The sequence below is a fragment of the Acinonyx jubatus genome, chromosome B2 (genome assembly GCF_027475565.1).
Source record: "Acinonyx jubatus isolate Ajub_Pintada_27869175 chromosome B2, VMU_Ajub_asm_v1.0, whole genome shotgun sequence".
Lineage (NCBI taxonomy): Eukaryota > Metazoa > Chordata > Mammalia > Carnivora > Felidae > Acinonyx > Acinonyx jubatus.
This window is the reverse complement of record NC_069385.1, coordinates 17,022,007-17,036,758: the sequence shown is the minus strand read 5'-3', so window position 1 is coordinate 17,036,758 and position 14,752 is coordinate 17,022,007. Positions and strand designations below refer to the sequence as shown.

The 14,752-nt window shown below is 38.1% G+C and overlaps 1 protein-coding gene across 1 annotated transcript; it reads right to left on the bottom strand.

Moving 5' to 3' along the window:
• Window positions 1–1,639: 1,639 nt before the first annotated feature.
• On the bottom strand, window positions 1,640–14,150 carry NUP43 (nucleoporin 43). Its single transcript, XM_015085431.3, has 8 exons — window positions 13,947–14,150; window positions 13,507–13,629; window positions 12,594–12,671; window positions 10,207–10,387; window positions 7,543–7,678; window positions 5,930–6,081; window positions 3,528–3,650; window positions 1,640–3,004 (listed from the first exon to the last, which is right to left on the bottom strand). Exons 1-8 carry the CDS (start codon window positions 14,064–14,066, stop codon window positions 2,775–2,777), a joined length of 1,143 nt encoding a protein of 380 aa, XP_014940917.1. The 5' UTR covers window positions 14,067–14,150; the 3' UTR covers window positions 1,640–2,774.
• Between the last annotated feature and the right edge of the window lie 602 nt (window positions 14,151–14,752).

The window sequence follows — 14,752 nt, the reverse complement described above, 5'->3', positions numbered from 1 at the left end:
TTGTCTGAGGCCAGGGAAGGCTTTCTTGAGAATATGACATCAAAAAGGAGTTTGGAAGGGTTAGGATTTAGCCAAGGACAAGAAATACTGGGAAGAAATGCTTTGCCCATTAGAAACCATTGAAGAGATTAAAAAAGTTTACCCCAACAAGCTAGTGTATGTAGTTCTGAATACCTGAATATCTGATGAAAGATTACATTTTTTTGTGGCTCCCAGGAAGACAAACGAAAGCCAAGTTTCAGTTAAGTATATGAAAATGAATTTATTTAGTGAAACCTTATACTAAAGCGCCCCAACATGATGCAAATTCAGTAAATTGATTGGTGATTGGCTATCTCACAGTAGGATCACATGATTGTTTCATTAACTCACAATAACATGACTCTTACTTTGTTTTTTTTACAGGATTGTTTTCTATTCCATCCATACACTAAAACCCTGCCATAAGGCTACATCAATAAGAGCTGTCCAAGTGAGGAGAGACTGCATTGGGAAATAGGAAACTTTATCACAGTATATTGTCAAGGGCAGGCTGGATGATAATTTGTTACGAATGCTCTGAAAGTGACAGTTAAATTTAGGTTAGAGATGCTCTCCAAGGTACCTTCCACCTCTGAGATCCTGCGGCCTTCAAAAGAAACTATTTGATAGTTTCGTGAATACAGGCAGTGACAATGAACAAATTTATAAATTAGGGTTTTTATTTATACTACATAAAGCTTATGTTTCTTATTAAATCTGAGAACCCCTCAGTTGATAGGAAATGTATCACTATTCAAATATACTTTTACTCATGGTTAGAAATACTCTTAAAACAAAGCAAAGATTCAACCTTGAAACTTGTTTCCAGCCCAAGCTAGTGTTCTAAGCCTACACATCTTGCTCCCTCCATCAATTATTTACTATAACAATCTAGGGAAATTGCATATATTGCTGCTGGAAACAAGAGAATGGTACTAGCAACATACATGAATCCTTTCAACTTTTTGGCAGCCTATAATGCAGAGGAAAGCAAAGGCACAGCAAGCTTACCACTCACTGTGCATGAAAAATGTGGGCCCAGGAGCTAGTCCTCCAAGAGGGATATCAACTCAGGGCCCACTCAGAGCACGGGTAGCCTGCTGGATGGGAGAATGCCCGGAGGGTAAAGAAAGGGACACTGAGATTTGCGCTGCAGCAAGATATTTACATAAAGGGAAATAGTCAACGGAAAATTAATAGCTCTGTTGTTATTATGGAAACCATGTGATTACTGCTGGGGAATGTATTTCGATAAATATAACATGATATATTTCATTTTTAACAAATTACACACACATTGATGGATGGAAAAGGGAATGAAAAGACTATGAATTGTCTGTTTAACATTATAAGCACTTACAATTTTCTTTTGCCTTTTTTTCCTGTAATGAATTACTTCTGTAATGACAGAAAATCTTAAAAATTATTTTGTCTCAGAAATAAAACTATAAACATTAAAAATTCCTATGGCAACATTTTCTTCTGATTCTTTGCAATTCAAGTTACTAATTATATCAAATATTTTTGAGACAAATATATATAAAAAAGCGGATTACATTTATGTATTCCATTTAAAAATGTTGACAAAAAACCCCAAACCAAAAGCCCTGAGGTAAGGTGGCATTAAAAAATTGAAAATATTTATTAGGACAGAAAAACAAAACTTTACCATAATTACTACCACTGGAATTATAAATAAAGTAAATGAATACATGCTCCAAGAGCTTAATAGCAGTGATTTGTCATTAAGGTCTTGATGTTCAATAACACATTTAATTTAACAAACTTTGAAAAGACAAAGTTACTAAATTGTCTTTAGGCACTACACATTAACCTGAAACTAATGGAACATTTTGTCAACTATACTCAAAACAAACAAAAGAAAACACTACAAGTTAGGTCATCGTTAGCACTGTAGATAAGGACAAAGACATCAAAAGAGTAAAGGCATCTTTACTCTTATCACATCATCATACTAGTCTTATACACGTGATCTTCAAATTTCAGTTTGGAAGTTGGATCACTTATCAATGTCAAATTCTGTTTTATTGCACAATGTCCAGTTTGGCAATTTTGAACAAGTTGTAAAACTAAACAAAAGTAAAAATCCTGAGGAAAAATGTACTTTTTTCAAGAAAAATGAAGCTGGGTCCAAGCAGTTGATATAGTTCTGTTCAAACCTACTCTAACCTGTCATAACACTTTGCTTTAAAAAAATGTGAACACTACAAAAAAATTGTCATTTTTGTTCAATTCTTTATGAAGAAGTTTATTAAACTTATTAAGGAAAGAAAATGTGGAAGGGCTGAAGAAAATATCTACAATATAAAGGATAAACATCAACATTGGCTAGTGCCACCAAGGAGGGGCATATCCCTCACACTGTCAATAAAAAGGACAGGAACCTGTTGGTGGTTTGAGAATATTAAGTCTCACAACATCAAAGATGAAGAGCTGGGTCCACGAGCTGTCCAGAACGGCCTGTTTGAAGGCAGTGTCTACATCAGCAAAAGGATCCCTCTAATATTCTTCTACAAGTTCCAATTCTCTTCTCACCAGTCATCTATCAGACTCTACGACTATGAGGGGAACATTCAACTGACAAAAACCAACGCTGGTCATCAACATCAACAATAGGTGACTGAAGCTTCCTCTGCCAATTTCACATTTTCCAATCATAAAAATACGCAAAGAAGTGGTAATTCAAAAGGCTAACTATATGCTTTACCTGAAATCATGTAACCACAGTATTTTCATGAAAAAAGTTGTCTAGTAACATAAATTGCTTCTGCATCAGTCCCACAAACAAGACAAGGACCTAAAACATCCAAACTGTTTACAGACAAAGTCCTGCTGGGAAGCAAGCTTGTGATTTCAATACGGTCTTTTGCAGGATCAGTGCTGAGCCAGGAGCTTATAAGAGACTGGTGAACATTAGCCTGGTTACTAATGCTGTGAGACAAAAAAGTGCTACTTCTTCCTCCTGTGAGAAAAGAAAAGAGAAGGGGAAAACAGCTTTCAAGACCAATTTTGTATTAGTAAACATCTGAAATTCTACTGATATTGTTAAAAGGCTAGGATTTAAACTTTATTCTCAGAATAACAGAGTGATAAATCCATTATCACACATCACCATTTTTGACCAAATGCACATTCAGTGATATTAACTGCTCGCATTTCCATGGGACAATATGGATATCAGATTTGAAGTCGTTAGGCAAGGCAGATTTTGACTGTCTTTCTGTTGCTTATTTAATGGACAGTCTCAGAAACGTAGCATGAAAACCTCTGGCTGTGCGAAGTTAGCCAGTTTCTGGCATTTGTGGTCATCAGCAGTACAGCAGTAAGCAGCTGACAGATTTCAAGCCCTGATACTAGAATTTACCCTGAAGCAGAAGGATGGAAACATTCTGTCATCCTTTAACGTTACAAATCTGAGAATTTCTAAGATGGTATTTGAAACCATAACAAAATTACACACAAGAATCTTCATTAAACCCTTTTACCTTGGTTAAACAGTGATGATTTTTCAGGTACATCTGTGGAGGCGTCCCAATGCCAGAGGGATCCATCCTCAGAACAAGTAAATAGATGATCTGGGTTGGATGGGTGAAAGTGAACTTCCCACACTAAAAGATAAGAACCAAGAAGCTAATTCCTGTGCAGATTGGTTGAACAAACTTTAAAACCCGGTCTCTATGCATCATCTTCCATTAACTCCACCACATACCTTCAACCCCCAAGTGTGTGACAAAAATCAAAGGCTTCAGGATTAAAGAAAAGACACAATATAATTCTCCAAATGGCTATAACATGTAGATAGGATAAAGAAGCCAAGTAAATCTACTTGTGTATTGGGCCAGCAAATGAATGAAAATAAAGGCTAACCATTTGACCTATTACATTTTTTTAACGTTTATTTATCTTGAGAGAGAGAGAGAGAGAGAGAGAGAGAGAGAGAGAGAGAACCCACGCACACACATCTCAGGGAGGGGCAGAGAGCAAGGAAGAGAGAGAATCCCAAGCAGGCTTCTCACTGTCAGCGCAGAGCCCAATGTGGGTCTTTGATCCCACAAACCTCCAGATCATGACCTGACCTGAAATCATGAGTTGGACACTTAACAGAGTCACCCAGGTGCCCCAACCTATTACATCTTTTTATGGAAAAGTAGGACAATGGGAGAATTCTGAAAGTATTTTAATTGTAAGTTCTCTTATTTTTAATGCTTGTGTCATTAACATATGAAGGTTCTATTACTGGGAAGACTGAAAGAAGACCATAAAAGTAATATGCAAATGAATTTCAACTTTGCTTCATGTCAGGATTCCGGATAATTCTGGTATATATCACAGAAATAGCAACTAGCTCCTAGCAAACTAAAACCTAGCAATATTCCCAGAATCTGGACTCAGTTTCAGATGGAGGGCTATTAAGAAGCCAATTTGGGATTTAGGACCCCTCAAGTTCTAAAACTTTAAGAGAACTTCCCGTGTCAAAAGACAAATGGGAACCAATGACTGGCCAGGACGCCTTAGGAAATTATCTGCAATGTGCAGATAAAACGGGTAGTGTGAACAAGAGTTCAGGGATTCTGGATTAGAAGCTTAAAGAGACAGCATAGAAGGTGCCCAGGGCATAGCATATAAAGTTATTATAAGGCACATACTTGCAACCTGGCAATTCTCATTCCGACCGTTACCACAATTAAGCATCATGCCACAGAACATAAAAAGCTCACCTTCTTCAGGAGAGCATGTTCTGGGCAAATTCCTATGTAAAATACATTGATACTGTTTCATTAACACATAGTGAAACGAAACAGCCTGTAGAGCCAGAAGCAGAATGTACAAACCTAGATTCTTAAATATTTATTTTCAAAATAGAAAACAAACCTCTATACTAACATCATATTTCATTTCTAGCCAAGAGTCAGGATGAATCAAAAGAATACATCACAATCTACTACATTTCTGTATATTGCTCAGCAATGCAGTCCGGCAGTTAAAAAGGGGCTCGAAGAAGAGATCTGAAAGTCTGTAATTTTACTACCACTGGCTTAGTCAACATCAGATTCTGTGAGGACATAACTATTTCTTTTTATTTCTTTTTTTTTTCCTGGGCATGGTTATAATTAGAAGAGGCAAAATAATTCTATCCTTTTATTTGCTTCTTGAATATAAACTTAAAAGTCATTTACCTTTCCAAGGTAATAATGTGATACTTAAACTGAGAAGTTGCAATATTGGTGTGTTTGTTCTTTTGTACTTTTACTCAAGTAGGGCTTAATATAAACTTCTTAAGTCAGAATTTAAAACTATAACCCAGTCATGGTATCAGAGATGGTGATAAAACGAAAAATTTCTATGCAGTCAACGACTCCCCACCAAAATCAAAAGATGAACAACAAAAAAAAGACAAGATCCTCTATCTACCGCTCTTTTTAAAAAACAAAACAGGTACAACAAAAAATTGAAGAACACACAGATTAGCAAATATTAATAATGATGGCCTACATTTGCATGGGAAAAGGGCATCCTCTCACAGGCAATATAAACTGTATGAGTATGGCAATATAAACTGGTATTATCTTTATGTATAACAGTTTGATAACATGTACTGCAACTTTAAAATTATGCAAACATTATGGGTCATTGATTCTACTTCTAAAGAATTATCCGAAGAAAATAAGGGCATAAAGATGAACATGTAAGAATAATCACTGTGGTTTTGGATATAATTTTGAAAACATATGTTGAAGGACCTAAACGTCAAATGAAAAGTGATTAATTATTACACATTTATACAATGCAGCCAAAAGCTACAACGTAAAATGATCCATATGTATCGTTACAGAAAGCTGCCTACATTAGTACCCAACAAAAACTTGTGCATCTCCATAGCACTTACTTTCAGCTTCGTGAGCTTTCAGCAGAGACACAGGCATAGTACCTTGTCTAACATCCCAAATACTCAGCATTCCATCCTGGCCACCGGTGGCTACCACATGCTGCTGGTTGGGATGTCTATCAACACAGTGGAGGGGCACTCGGTCACCAGTCCTTTTGTGGGAGATACAATGACATCAAACATGCTGTCAAGTAGAATTTATCTTTGCACAATCTATGAAAACATGTTTCCCTCTAGTAACTAAATGATGGCCTCTGTGGCCTGAGCCACTGGTTGAACTTAAATTGTGTCCAAAAATTGAGTGCATTAAATATGTTTCCAAATACTAGAACTCTGGGAGGGAATTAAAGGCCAAAGTAATTTATTCTCTCTACAATTTGCAGACGTAAGGAGCAAGATCATCTGATAGTAAGATGTGCAAACATATTTCCATTTCTTGGCATTTTAGAAACATTATGTGTCAACTAAACAACACAGTGTTTACTTCTACCTTATTTAATATTTTGTTTATACAATTACTTTTTCAGTTTGACACATTCTATATTCCTCTTTTCTAATTTTTTAAAATGAAAAGTGCATTTTATTTTTTCAGACATTTTTATTTTATTTATTTTTTAAATATAATTTATTGTCAAATTGACTAACATACAGTGTGTACAGGGTGCTCTTGGTTTTGGGGGTGGATTCCTATGGTTCATCGCTTATATACAACACCCAGTGCTCATCCCAACAAGTGCCCTCCTCAATGCCCATCACCCATTTTCCTCTCTCCCCCTGCCCCCCATCAATCCTCAGTTTGTACTCTGTATCTAAGAGTCTCTTATGGTTTGGCTATTTTTTTTTTTAATGTTTATTTATTTTTGAGAGAGAGACAGAGCATGAGTGGGAGAGGAGCAGAGAGAGAGGGACAGGCAGAATCTGAAACAGGCTCCAGGCTCTGAGCGGTCAGCAGAGAGCCTGATGCGGGGCTCAAACTCATGAACTGCAAGATCATGACCGGAACCGACTGAGCCACCCAGGTGCCCCAACACATTCTATATTCTTAGAGAAAATAGCACACATAAGGGATTTTTGCTCAGAAAAAAATATCTTGGATTGTATTTTTTTTTATAGTTACTATCAGTAGCATCAATTGTTGAGCAAAAATAAATTCCCCATTAAATGATACAAACTTCAAAGAGATAAAGGCTCTGAATCAATACAAATATATTTACTAAATGCAGCACAGGAATCCCAAGCCCATCAAATTATACTTGCTTTATCAAATTTAATTAGTGATCATTCTCTCTTCAAATGCAATTGAATACAATATTGTTTAAAATCAGTTGCTATGGGGCACCTGGGTGCTCAGTCGGTTAAGCATCCGACTTCAGCTCAGGACATGATATCGCAGTGTGTGATTTCGGACCCCATGTCAGGTTCTGTGCTGAAAGCTCAGAGCCTGGAGCCTGCTTGGGATTTTGTGTCTTCCTCTCTCTGCCCTTCCCCAGCTCATGCTCACTCACTTGCTCTCTCTCTCTCTCTAAAATAAACACTAAAAAAATTTAAAGTCAGTTGCTATAAACAAACATTAACTATGTATTACACTACTGAAATTACATATGAAAACTTACAGTGATAGTATCTGAGAGGGCTCATTTCCTTGTTTTCTGAAATCCCATATTTTTAACTGCCCAATTGAATTTACTGTAAGAATCTCAGGAGTTCGAAGGAAGGTTACAGCATGGAGCGTACTGCTATCTGCGTTGTCTACAAATTAAGAAAACAGTAGTGCCTGTTAAGAAGTCCTTTTTTTCCAGGAAAATCTTAAATCACATTCCTTCTATTAATTGAACTATTACAAGTGAACTTTTAAATGAATCAGTTTAATTTCTATAGTAAAAAGAAACAGTAATATATACATTAAAATAGACTCTCCTTTGATAGAAAAATGATATCACTCATAAAACATCTGTTTTCTGCATAAAGGGCTGAATTTTGACATATTTCTCTATTCCACTTTAGATTATTACCCTCCATTGCTGAGAAAAATTTCAAGTTCCTCTCTATCCAATTTTATACCTTCCACTAGTGGTTAAGCCAGCAACTCCAAACCTCAGGGCTTCCTACAGAGCTCATTCTGAACTTGTGTCATCTGGCTGAGTCATCTCAAATCTGTTCATCTTTAGGGGCACCTGGCTGGCTCACTTGGTACAGCGTGCAACTCTTGATCTCAAGGTTATAAGTTTAAGCGCCATGCTGGGTGTAGAGATCACTTAAAAATAGAATCTTAAAAAAAAAAAAAAAAAAAAAAAATCAATTCATCTTTTGTTTCATCAACTCTCTTCTCCATGAAGTCCTTCCAGACTGGTATACTGGTCCTTTTCCTTTTCCCAGAGTGTTTAAGTTTATATCACATAATTTAGCATATACTTTTGTGATACTCCTCCAAACCCCAGGCAATCGTCCTTAACAGTTAAATAAGTATACCTCAGAACTCAAAAGAATAATAAACAACACAACTGATTCATGGGCTCAGTCCACGGAAGTTCTGATTCAGGTCTCGGGCGGTGGGTTGTTGAAACTCTCATCAGGCAAGTCTACGTGAAGCATAGTTGAGAATTACTGTACTAGAATAATCCTTCTAAAGCATGACAGGGAGGATAACATCCCCTTGCTCAATAAGTTTCAATGGCTCTCTAGGTGTCCACCTAACAAAATGTAACCTCTGCAGCTGCACATTAGACTTCACAACCCGGTCCCAATTCACGTTTCTTGTGAATTCAGGTGTGAGGTGGTATCTCGCTGTGGTTTTGATTTGTATTTCCCTGATGATGAGTGATGTGGAGCATTTTTTTCATGTGTCACCTCTCCTATAGTAGTATCTAAAGTTGGGCTAAACTACACTTTTTGTCATTCTCTCAATGGACTTATCCTGTCCCCACATTATTCCCTTTGTCTGGTGTGCCATCTTTCAGTAATATTTGTGGCTTAGAACCTAGTTTAAATTAATTGCCACTTGCTCCTCAAGTCTTTACTTGGTAATCCCCTCCAGCCAAACCAAACCAAACCAAACAAAAAACCAAAAGTTTATTCTTCCTTTGTAGTCACTCATTCATATGTGCCTTATCGACCTATCATCTTGTAAAGAGATCTTACTTTGTTATCCAAGGGATACAGGTGTGCTGTTTCAAAGGGGCACATGCACCCCAACATTTATAGCAGCACTATCAACAATAGCCAAAGTACAGAAAGAGCCCAAATGTCCATCTATGGATGAATGGATAAATAAGATGTGGTATATATATACAATGGAGTATTTAAAAAAAAAAAAAAATTTTTTTTTTTAACATTCATTTATTTTTGAGACAGAGAGAGACAGAGCGGGGGAGGGGCAGAGAGAGAGGGAGACACAGAATCTGAAGCAGACTCCAGACTCTGAGCCATCAGCCCAGAGCCCGGCGCGGGGCTCGAACCCACGGACCGCGAGATCGTGACCTGAGCTGAAGTCGGACGCTTAACCGACTGAGCCACCCAGGTGCCCCTATATACAATGGAGTATTACTTGCCAATCAAAAAGAATGAAATCTTGCCATCTGTAACAACATGGATGGAAATAGAGAGTATAATGCTAAGTGAATTTAGTTAGAGAAAGACAAATATAATATGACTTCACTCATATGAGGACTTTAAGACACAAAACAGGTGAACATAGGGAAGGGAAGCAAAAATAATATAAAAATAGGGAGGGGGACAAAACATAAGAGACTCTTCAATATAACAGAACAAATAGAGAGTTGCTGGAGGGGTGTGGGAGGGTGGATAGGCTAAATGGGTATGGGGCATTAAGGAATCTACTCCTGAAATCATTGTTGCACTATATGCTAACTAACTTGGATATAAATTAAAACAAATAAGTTATTAACAAAATGTAAAAAAAAAAAAAAAATCTTTGTACATTTTTACATCCTTCAAACACAGCATTGTGTTTACTTAGCACATGGTAGTTGCTTGATATGCTATAATTAACAATTAATATGTTAAAATATATGTTAATAATAACTTATTAAAAACTTAAAAGTTTATTTATTATTGAGAGACAGGGAGAGACAGAGCATGAGCATGAGAGGGGTAAAGAGAGGCGGAAACGCAGAATCCAAAGCAGGCTCCAGGCTCTGAGCTGTCAGCACAGAGCCCGACACAGGGCAACTCACGAACTGTGAGATCATGACCTGAGCTGAAGTCAGACACTTAACTGACTGAGCCACCCAGGCGCCCCAAAATAGGATTTTTCTTACCTATGGTTCTTACAGCCTCCTTGTGATCAGCTCTGAAGAGATTTATTCGACCATCTTCTCCAACTGTGACAATTTCTGGGTTGTCGCACACAACACCCGTGCATGGCGCACTACTACGGGAAGGACTGCCCGGACCTGTGTGGTAGTGAGCTGTGGTCCACTGCTGGCTGACTGACAGAGTCTAGGTGTCAGAAGTGGGAATACGATTAATCAAAGCAAAGCCCTAAAAACTAGCACTTTCCCCTGAATAAAGACTATTTTAAAATTCTGTCTCACACCCTTCTAGAAAAAGAGTAACTTTCTCCTTTTTCCTTTGTATTTCTGAGTACTAAAGCTTAGAAACTACTTTCATCAAAGCTCTGTGTACACTGGGTTAGATTAAAAAAGAATGCTACTCAATAATACAGTAGAACCTTGGGTAAGTAGTAACTTGCTCTGCATTCTGTGAGTGTTCCACATGACAAACATTTCTAATAAATTTTAACTTGATAAACGAGTGTTGTCTTGCAATACGAGTAATACAGGACGCCAAACGTCCCATGATCACAACTAAGCCAACGGTTCTTCTCTCTTGCACGCGTGCCTGAGGGGCAGGATTGTGGGTGATTGTCTTCCGTGCTCAAATGCTTGGTTTCAGGCCGTGGTGTTTGGCAGAAAATCAGTGATTTTTCAGAATGCTGGAAGGTGCCCACAAACTGGCACTAGGGTATTTTTTGTCACTTCAAAGCATCTATGGACAGTCCTTTGCTTTTTCATACAAGAGTAAGCTTAGGAATGCTTTGCTTCATTCTACATCATTGAATAGGTTTCTTGTTAAAGTTGCACAAAAAGAAAAAGATTTCATTGAGCCAACAGATAGCAGTGATTCTGTTAGTGAAAGTGAAAGTTATCCTACACAATAACGCTCCTCTCTCTTGTCTCCCTCACACCAGCCACAAAGGTTTTCAAAGGTAAGTGCAGGTTAATTTATTTTTCTTTATATTTTGTATTAACTTTATTATTTTGTATTGTATTACAGTTTTGTAATCATTTTTATGTATTTTTGGGTTGTGGAATGAATCATCTCAGTTTCAATTATTTCTTATGGGGAAATCTGCTTTGATACACAAGTGCTTTGGACTACAACTATGTTTCCAAAATGAATTACGCTCCCAAACCAGTTTTACTGTATCTCAAATATCTCAAATTAAAGATATGGTTTTAGTTATGTCATTTTTTTTTAAAGATTTTATGTTTTTAAAGTAATCTCTATACCTAATGTGGGGCTTGAACCTACACTCCCAAGGTCAAGAGTCACATGCTGTACTGAGTCAGACAGACACCCCAGAGAGTTATGTGCTCAAAAGCAACTCTAAATTCTTAAGGGAATTAGCCAACATCTGAGAAATAAACCTCTATAGCATTTTCTAAGTGGCCTCATTAAGAAAACTACTTAAAAAGATCTGGGTCTTATATTTACTAAGCGTGTTTATTTGGAAAATGACCTTTATTAACCTGAAAATCTAAACAAACACTCTTTTCCAGCAACTTAAAACCATTACTAGATATGGGGCTATTTTATCTTATTTATGTATTTATTTAAAAGTTTATTTATTTTTAGAGAGAGACAGAAGAGCAAGTGAGGGAGGGCAGAGGGGGAGGGGGGAGGGAGGGGAGGGGGGGAGAGAGAGAGAGAGAGAGAGAGGGAGAGAGAGAGAGAGAGAGAGAGAGGGAGGGAGGGAGGGAGACAGAGAGAGAGAGAGAGAGAGAGAGAGAGAGAGAGAGAGGATCCCAAGCAGGCTCCACGCTGTCAATGAAGAGCTCAATGCAGGCCTCAAATCCACAAACCATGAGATCATGATCTGAGATGAAACCAAGAGTCGGATGCTTAACCAACTGAGCCACCCAGGTGCCCCCACATGGGACTATTTTAAAGGACTGCCCTACCATTATGCTCTGAAGGTCAGTATTCAGAATTTCAATATACAAGGCATTGAAAAAAAAGTCAAGTCTTCCTATAGTCTATCCTCTCCAATTAAAACCAAGGTTCTATTCACAGAAGCAAAGTAGCTGTTCCTGTTCTCATGATACCCGAGCTAGAAGGTGCTCTTTCTTTCTTTGACAGATCAGAATAGCAACTTAAGAGAGAAAAATATAGGAAAATTACTTGCCAGAATAATATACTGATAGGTCAGGACTAACAGAATTTAAAGATAACCAATTTCAGTAAAGGCTGACACAAACCTGGTTCTAGACTTAGCCTACTAAAACATAGGTAATATGATACCTCCCCACTCCATATTTTGGGAGTATGAAACTTACTTGTGTCATTATTAAATACAGTCCTGTTTACGCCCTTCTAAAAATAATTAAAATACAAATTCCGTTTTCAAGCAAAAATTCTTTACCTGGTTATTAGGATGGTGAAGGAAAACTGTTACACATCCTGTTGATGAAGCAGCTACAATTCTTTCCTGGTCAAAAAACTAAATAGAAAATTCCTGCTTGTTAGAGATTCAGAAATATTGATAAGGAGGAAGCCCATTTGGTTAACCCAATTACTAGCATAACAATTTTAAAACGCAACGAACCTATAAATGCTAAACAAATAAAATGTGATGATGGGTCTGAAAGTAAAAACCACTATTCAAACAAGAGGATTTTCATGAAGAATAAATTAAAATTTTTCCCCCTAAACTCCTTTGCCTATAACTGATTTAATTTTGGACTGCTACCAGACAGGTTTAGAAAATAATCATTCTCAGAGTCAGGTAGCTTTCTATAGAAGAAAATGCAGGGAGTTTGAAGTCCTACAGATCAGGATTTGAAAACTTACTAATTCCATTCCCTCTACTTTACTGGCTTTGAGACATTGGCCAAGTTAAGTTCTCTAAGCCTTGGTACACCTTTAAAATGGAAGAAGTAATTTCCACTTGGGGGTTGTGATAAGAATTCAAAAAGCAAAACCATACAAAGTGCCTTGCACAGTATTTGTCACTTAGTGACAAAGAACACTTGATTCACAAACATGTGATGAAAATTACTTTACTTATGTAAAGTTCCCAAAATAACGTTGGGCAAATAGATGGACAACTAATTAAACAAATCAAGATTAAAACGAAAACTGAGATGAAATCTGCACCCCCTTCCCCAGTTCTGATTCTGCTATTAAGTGGCTATACAATGTTGGCAAATCATAACCTATAGAGAACTCAGTTTCCTGTAAAGCCGGAATGAAACTAGACACACTTTAAGGTCCTTTAGATATCTAATTACTCTCAGTTTTTTAAAAGTTAGCTTTTCGATATTACAAAGACTTACTTGTAAATCCATGACATCACCGTGGTGTTTGATATCACACAATAACTGATGTTCTCCTTCAAATCCTCCATCAGAGTCAACGTTCCCAAAATCTCCAATAGACCACAGCGAAACATAATTTTCCTGTAAAGCGTAAAGTTTTCCCTTGAGATGAAATAAACGTCAAACTCTCGAAAATTAAAACTTGTATTGCTTTCAAGCAACCTCGCTTTAAAAGCATCTCAGACAAATGGTAAGGTGATACTTTAAAGCACAAGAGATTCGAGGCTCAAGCACACCATCGATGGCTGAGGTACCGGACAACCGAGCCTCAGACACGAACTCGGGGGAGGGAGAAGGAGAGAGAAGCTAGAAGGCGAGAGTTCGCGCGCTGAACGCGGACGGCGCGGTTCCAGGAGAGACGGAGGAGGGAGGAACTTCCTGCCCGGGAATGGAGGTACCTCATTGTCCCAAGAGCCCGTAGCGAAGGTCTCGGCGGTCTGCAGGCTCCCCGGAGGTACCGGTCGCCACCGGGTTTTGCTGATTTTCTGAGACACAAACTTAGCATAAATCTCCTCCATGCCAAAAGCAACCACTGCAGATACAGCAAGAAGCACCGCGCGCGCCTCTCAGTCCCGCCCCTTCCCGCGGAGTCCTGATTGGATCGGACGTTACCAATCGGACGGTGGCTGCGGAGAGCCAATTCTCTTCCATGGGGGTGTGGTAACCACCAAACCCAAAGTGGAAGGAAATTGGGGCGCCCTTCCTCACCAATATGGCTCTGAACACAATCTAATCAGTATGGCTCTGAACAGAGTCCAGTCAGTATAGGAACACTAAAACAGTGCACTTGTGCAATAACTGTGCAATATAAAGCAAATTTAAGGGGCGCTTGGGTGGCTCTGTTAAGCGTCCAACTGCAGCTCAGCTCGTGATCTCAGGGTTTGTGAGTTCTATCCTGCATCAGGCTCTGTGCTGACAGCTCAGAGGCTGGAGCTTGCTTCAGATTCTGTGTCTCCCTCTTTCTCCACCTCTTCCCCTCTCATGCTGTGTGTGTCTCTCTCTCTCAAAAATAAACATTTTTAAAAAATGTTTTTAAAAAGCAAATTTGAGAGCAAAAACAAAACAAAATCAACGCAGGAGAAACCACCTAGTAGCCACACCTAAGCATTATGGTTTGCATTCCAGGACCCATAGAAAAGATTGAAAATCCCCCAATTCTCTTGGAAGTACGTACATTACAAACTTACTGGTAGTCCCTCAAATA

Bases quoted from the DNA above. Each gene is read 5' to 3' on its own strand.
- NUP43 (XM_015085431.3), bottom strand. From the start codon at position 14,066: ATGGAGGAGATTTATGCTAAGTTTGTGTCTCAGAAAATCAGCAAAACC. The intron at 12,672-13,506 runs GTAAGTCTTTGT...TTTTCTATTTAG, and splicing joins GTGATGTCATGGATTTACAA to TTTTTTGACCAGGAAAGAAT. The intron at 6,082-7,542 runs GTAAGTTTTCAT...CTCCCACAAAAG, and splicing joins CCCTCTCAGATACTATCACT to GACTGGTGACCGAGTGCCCC.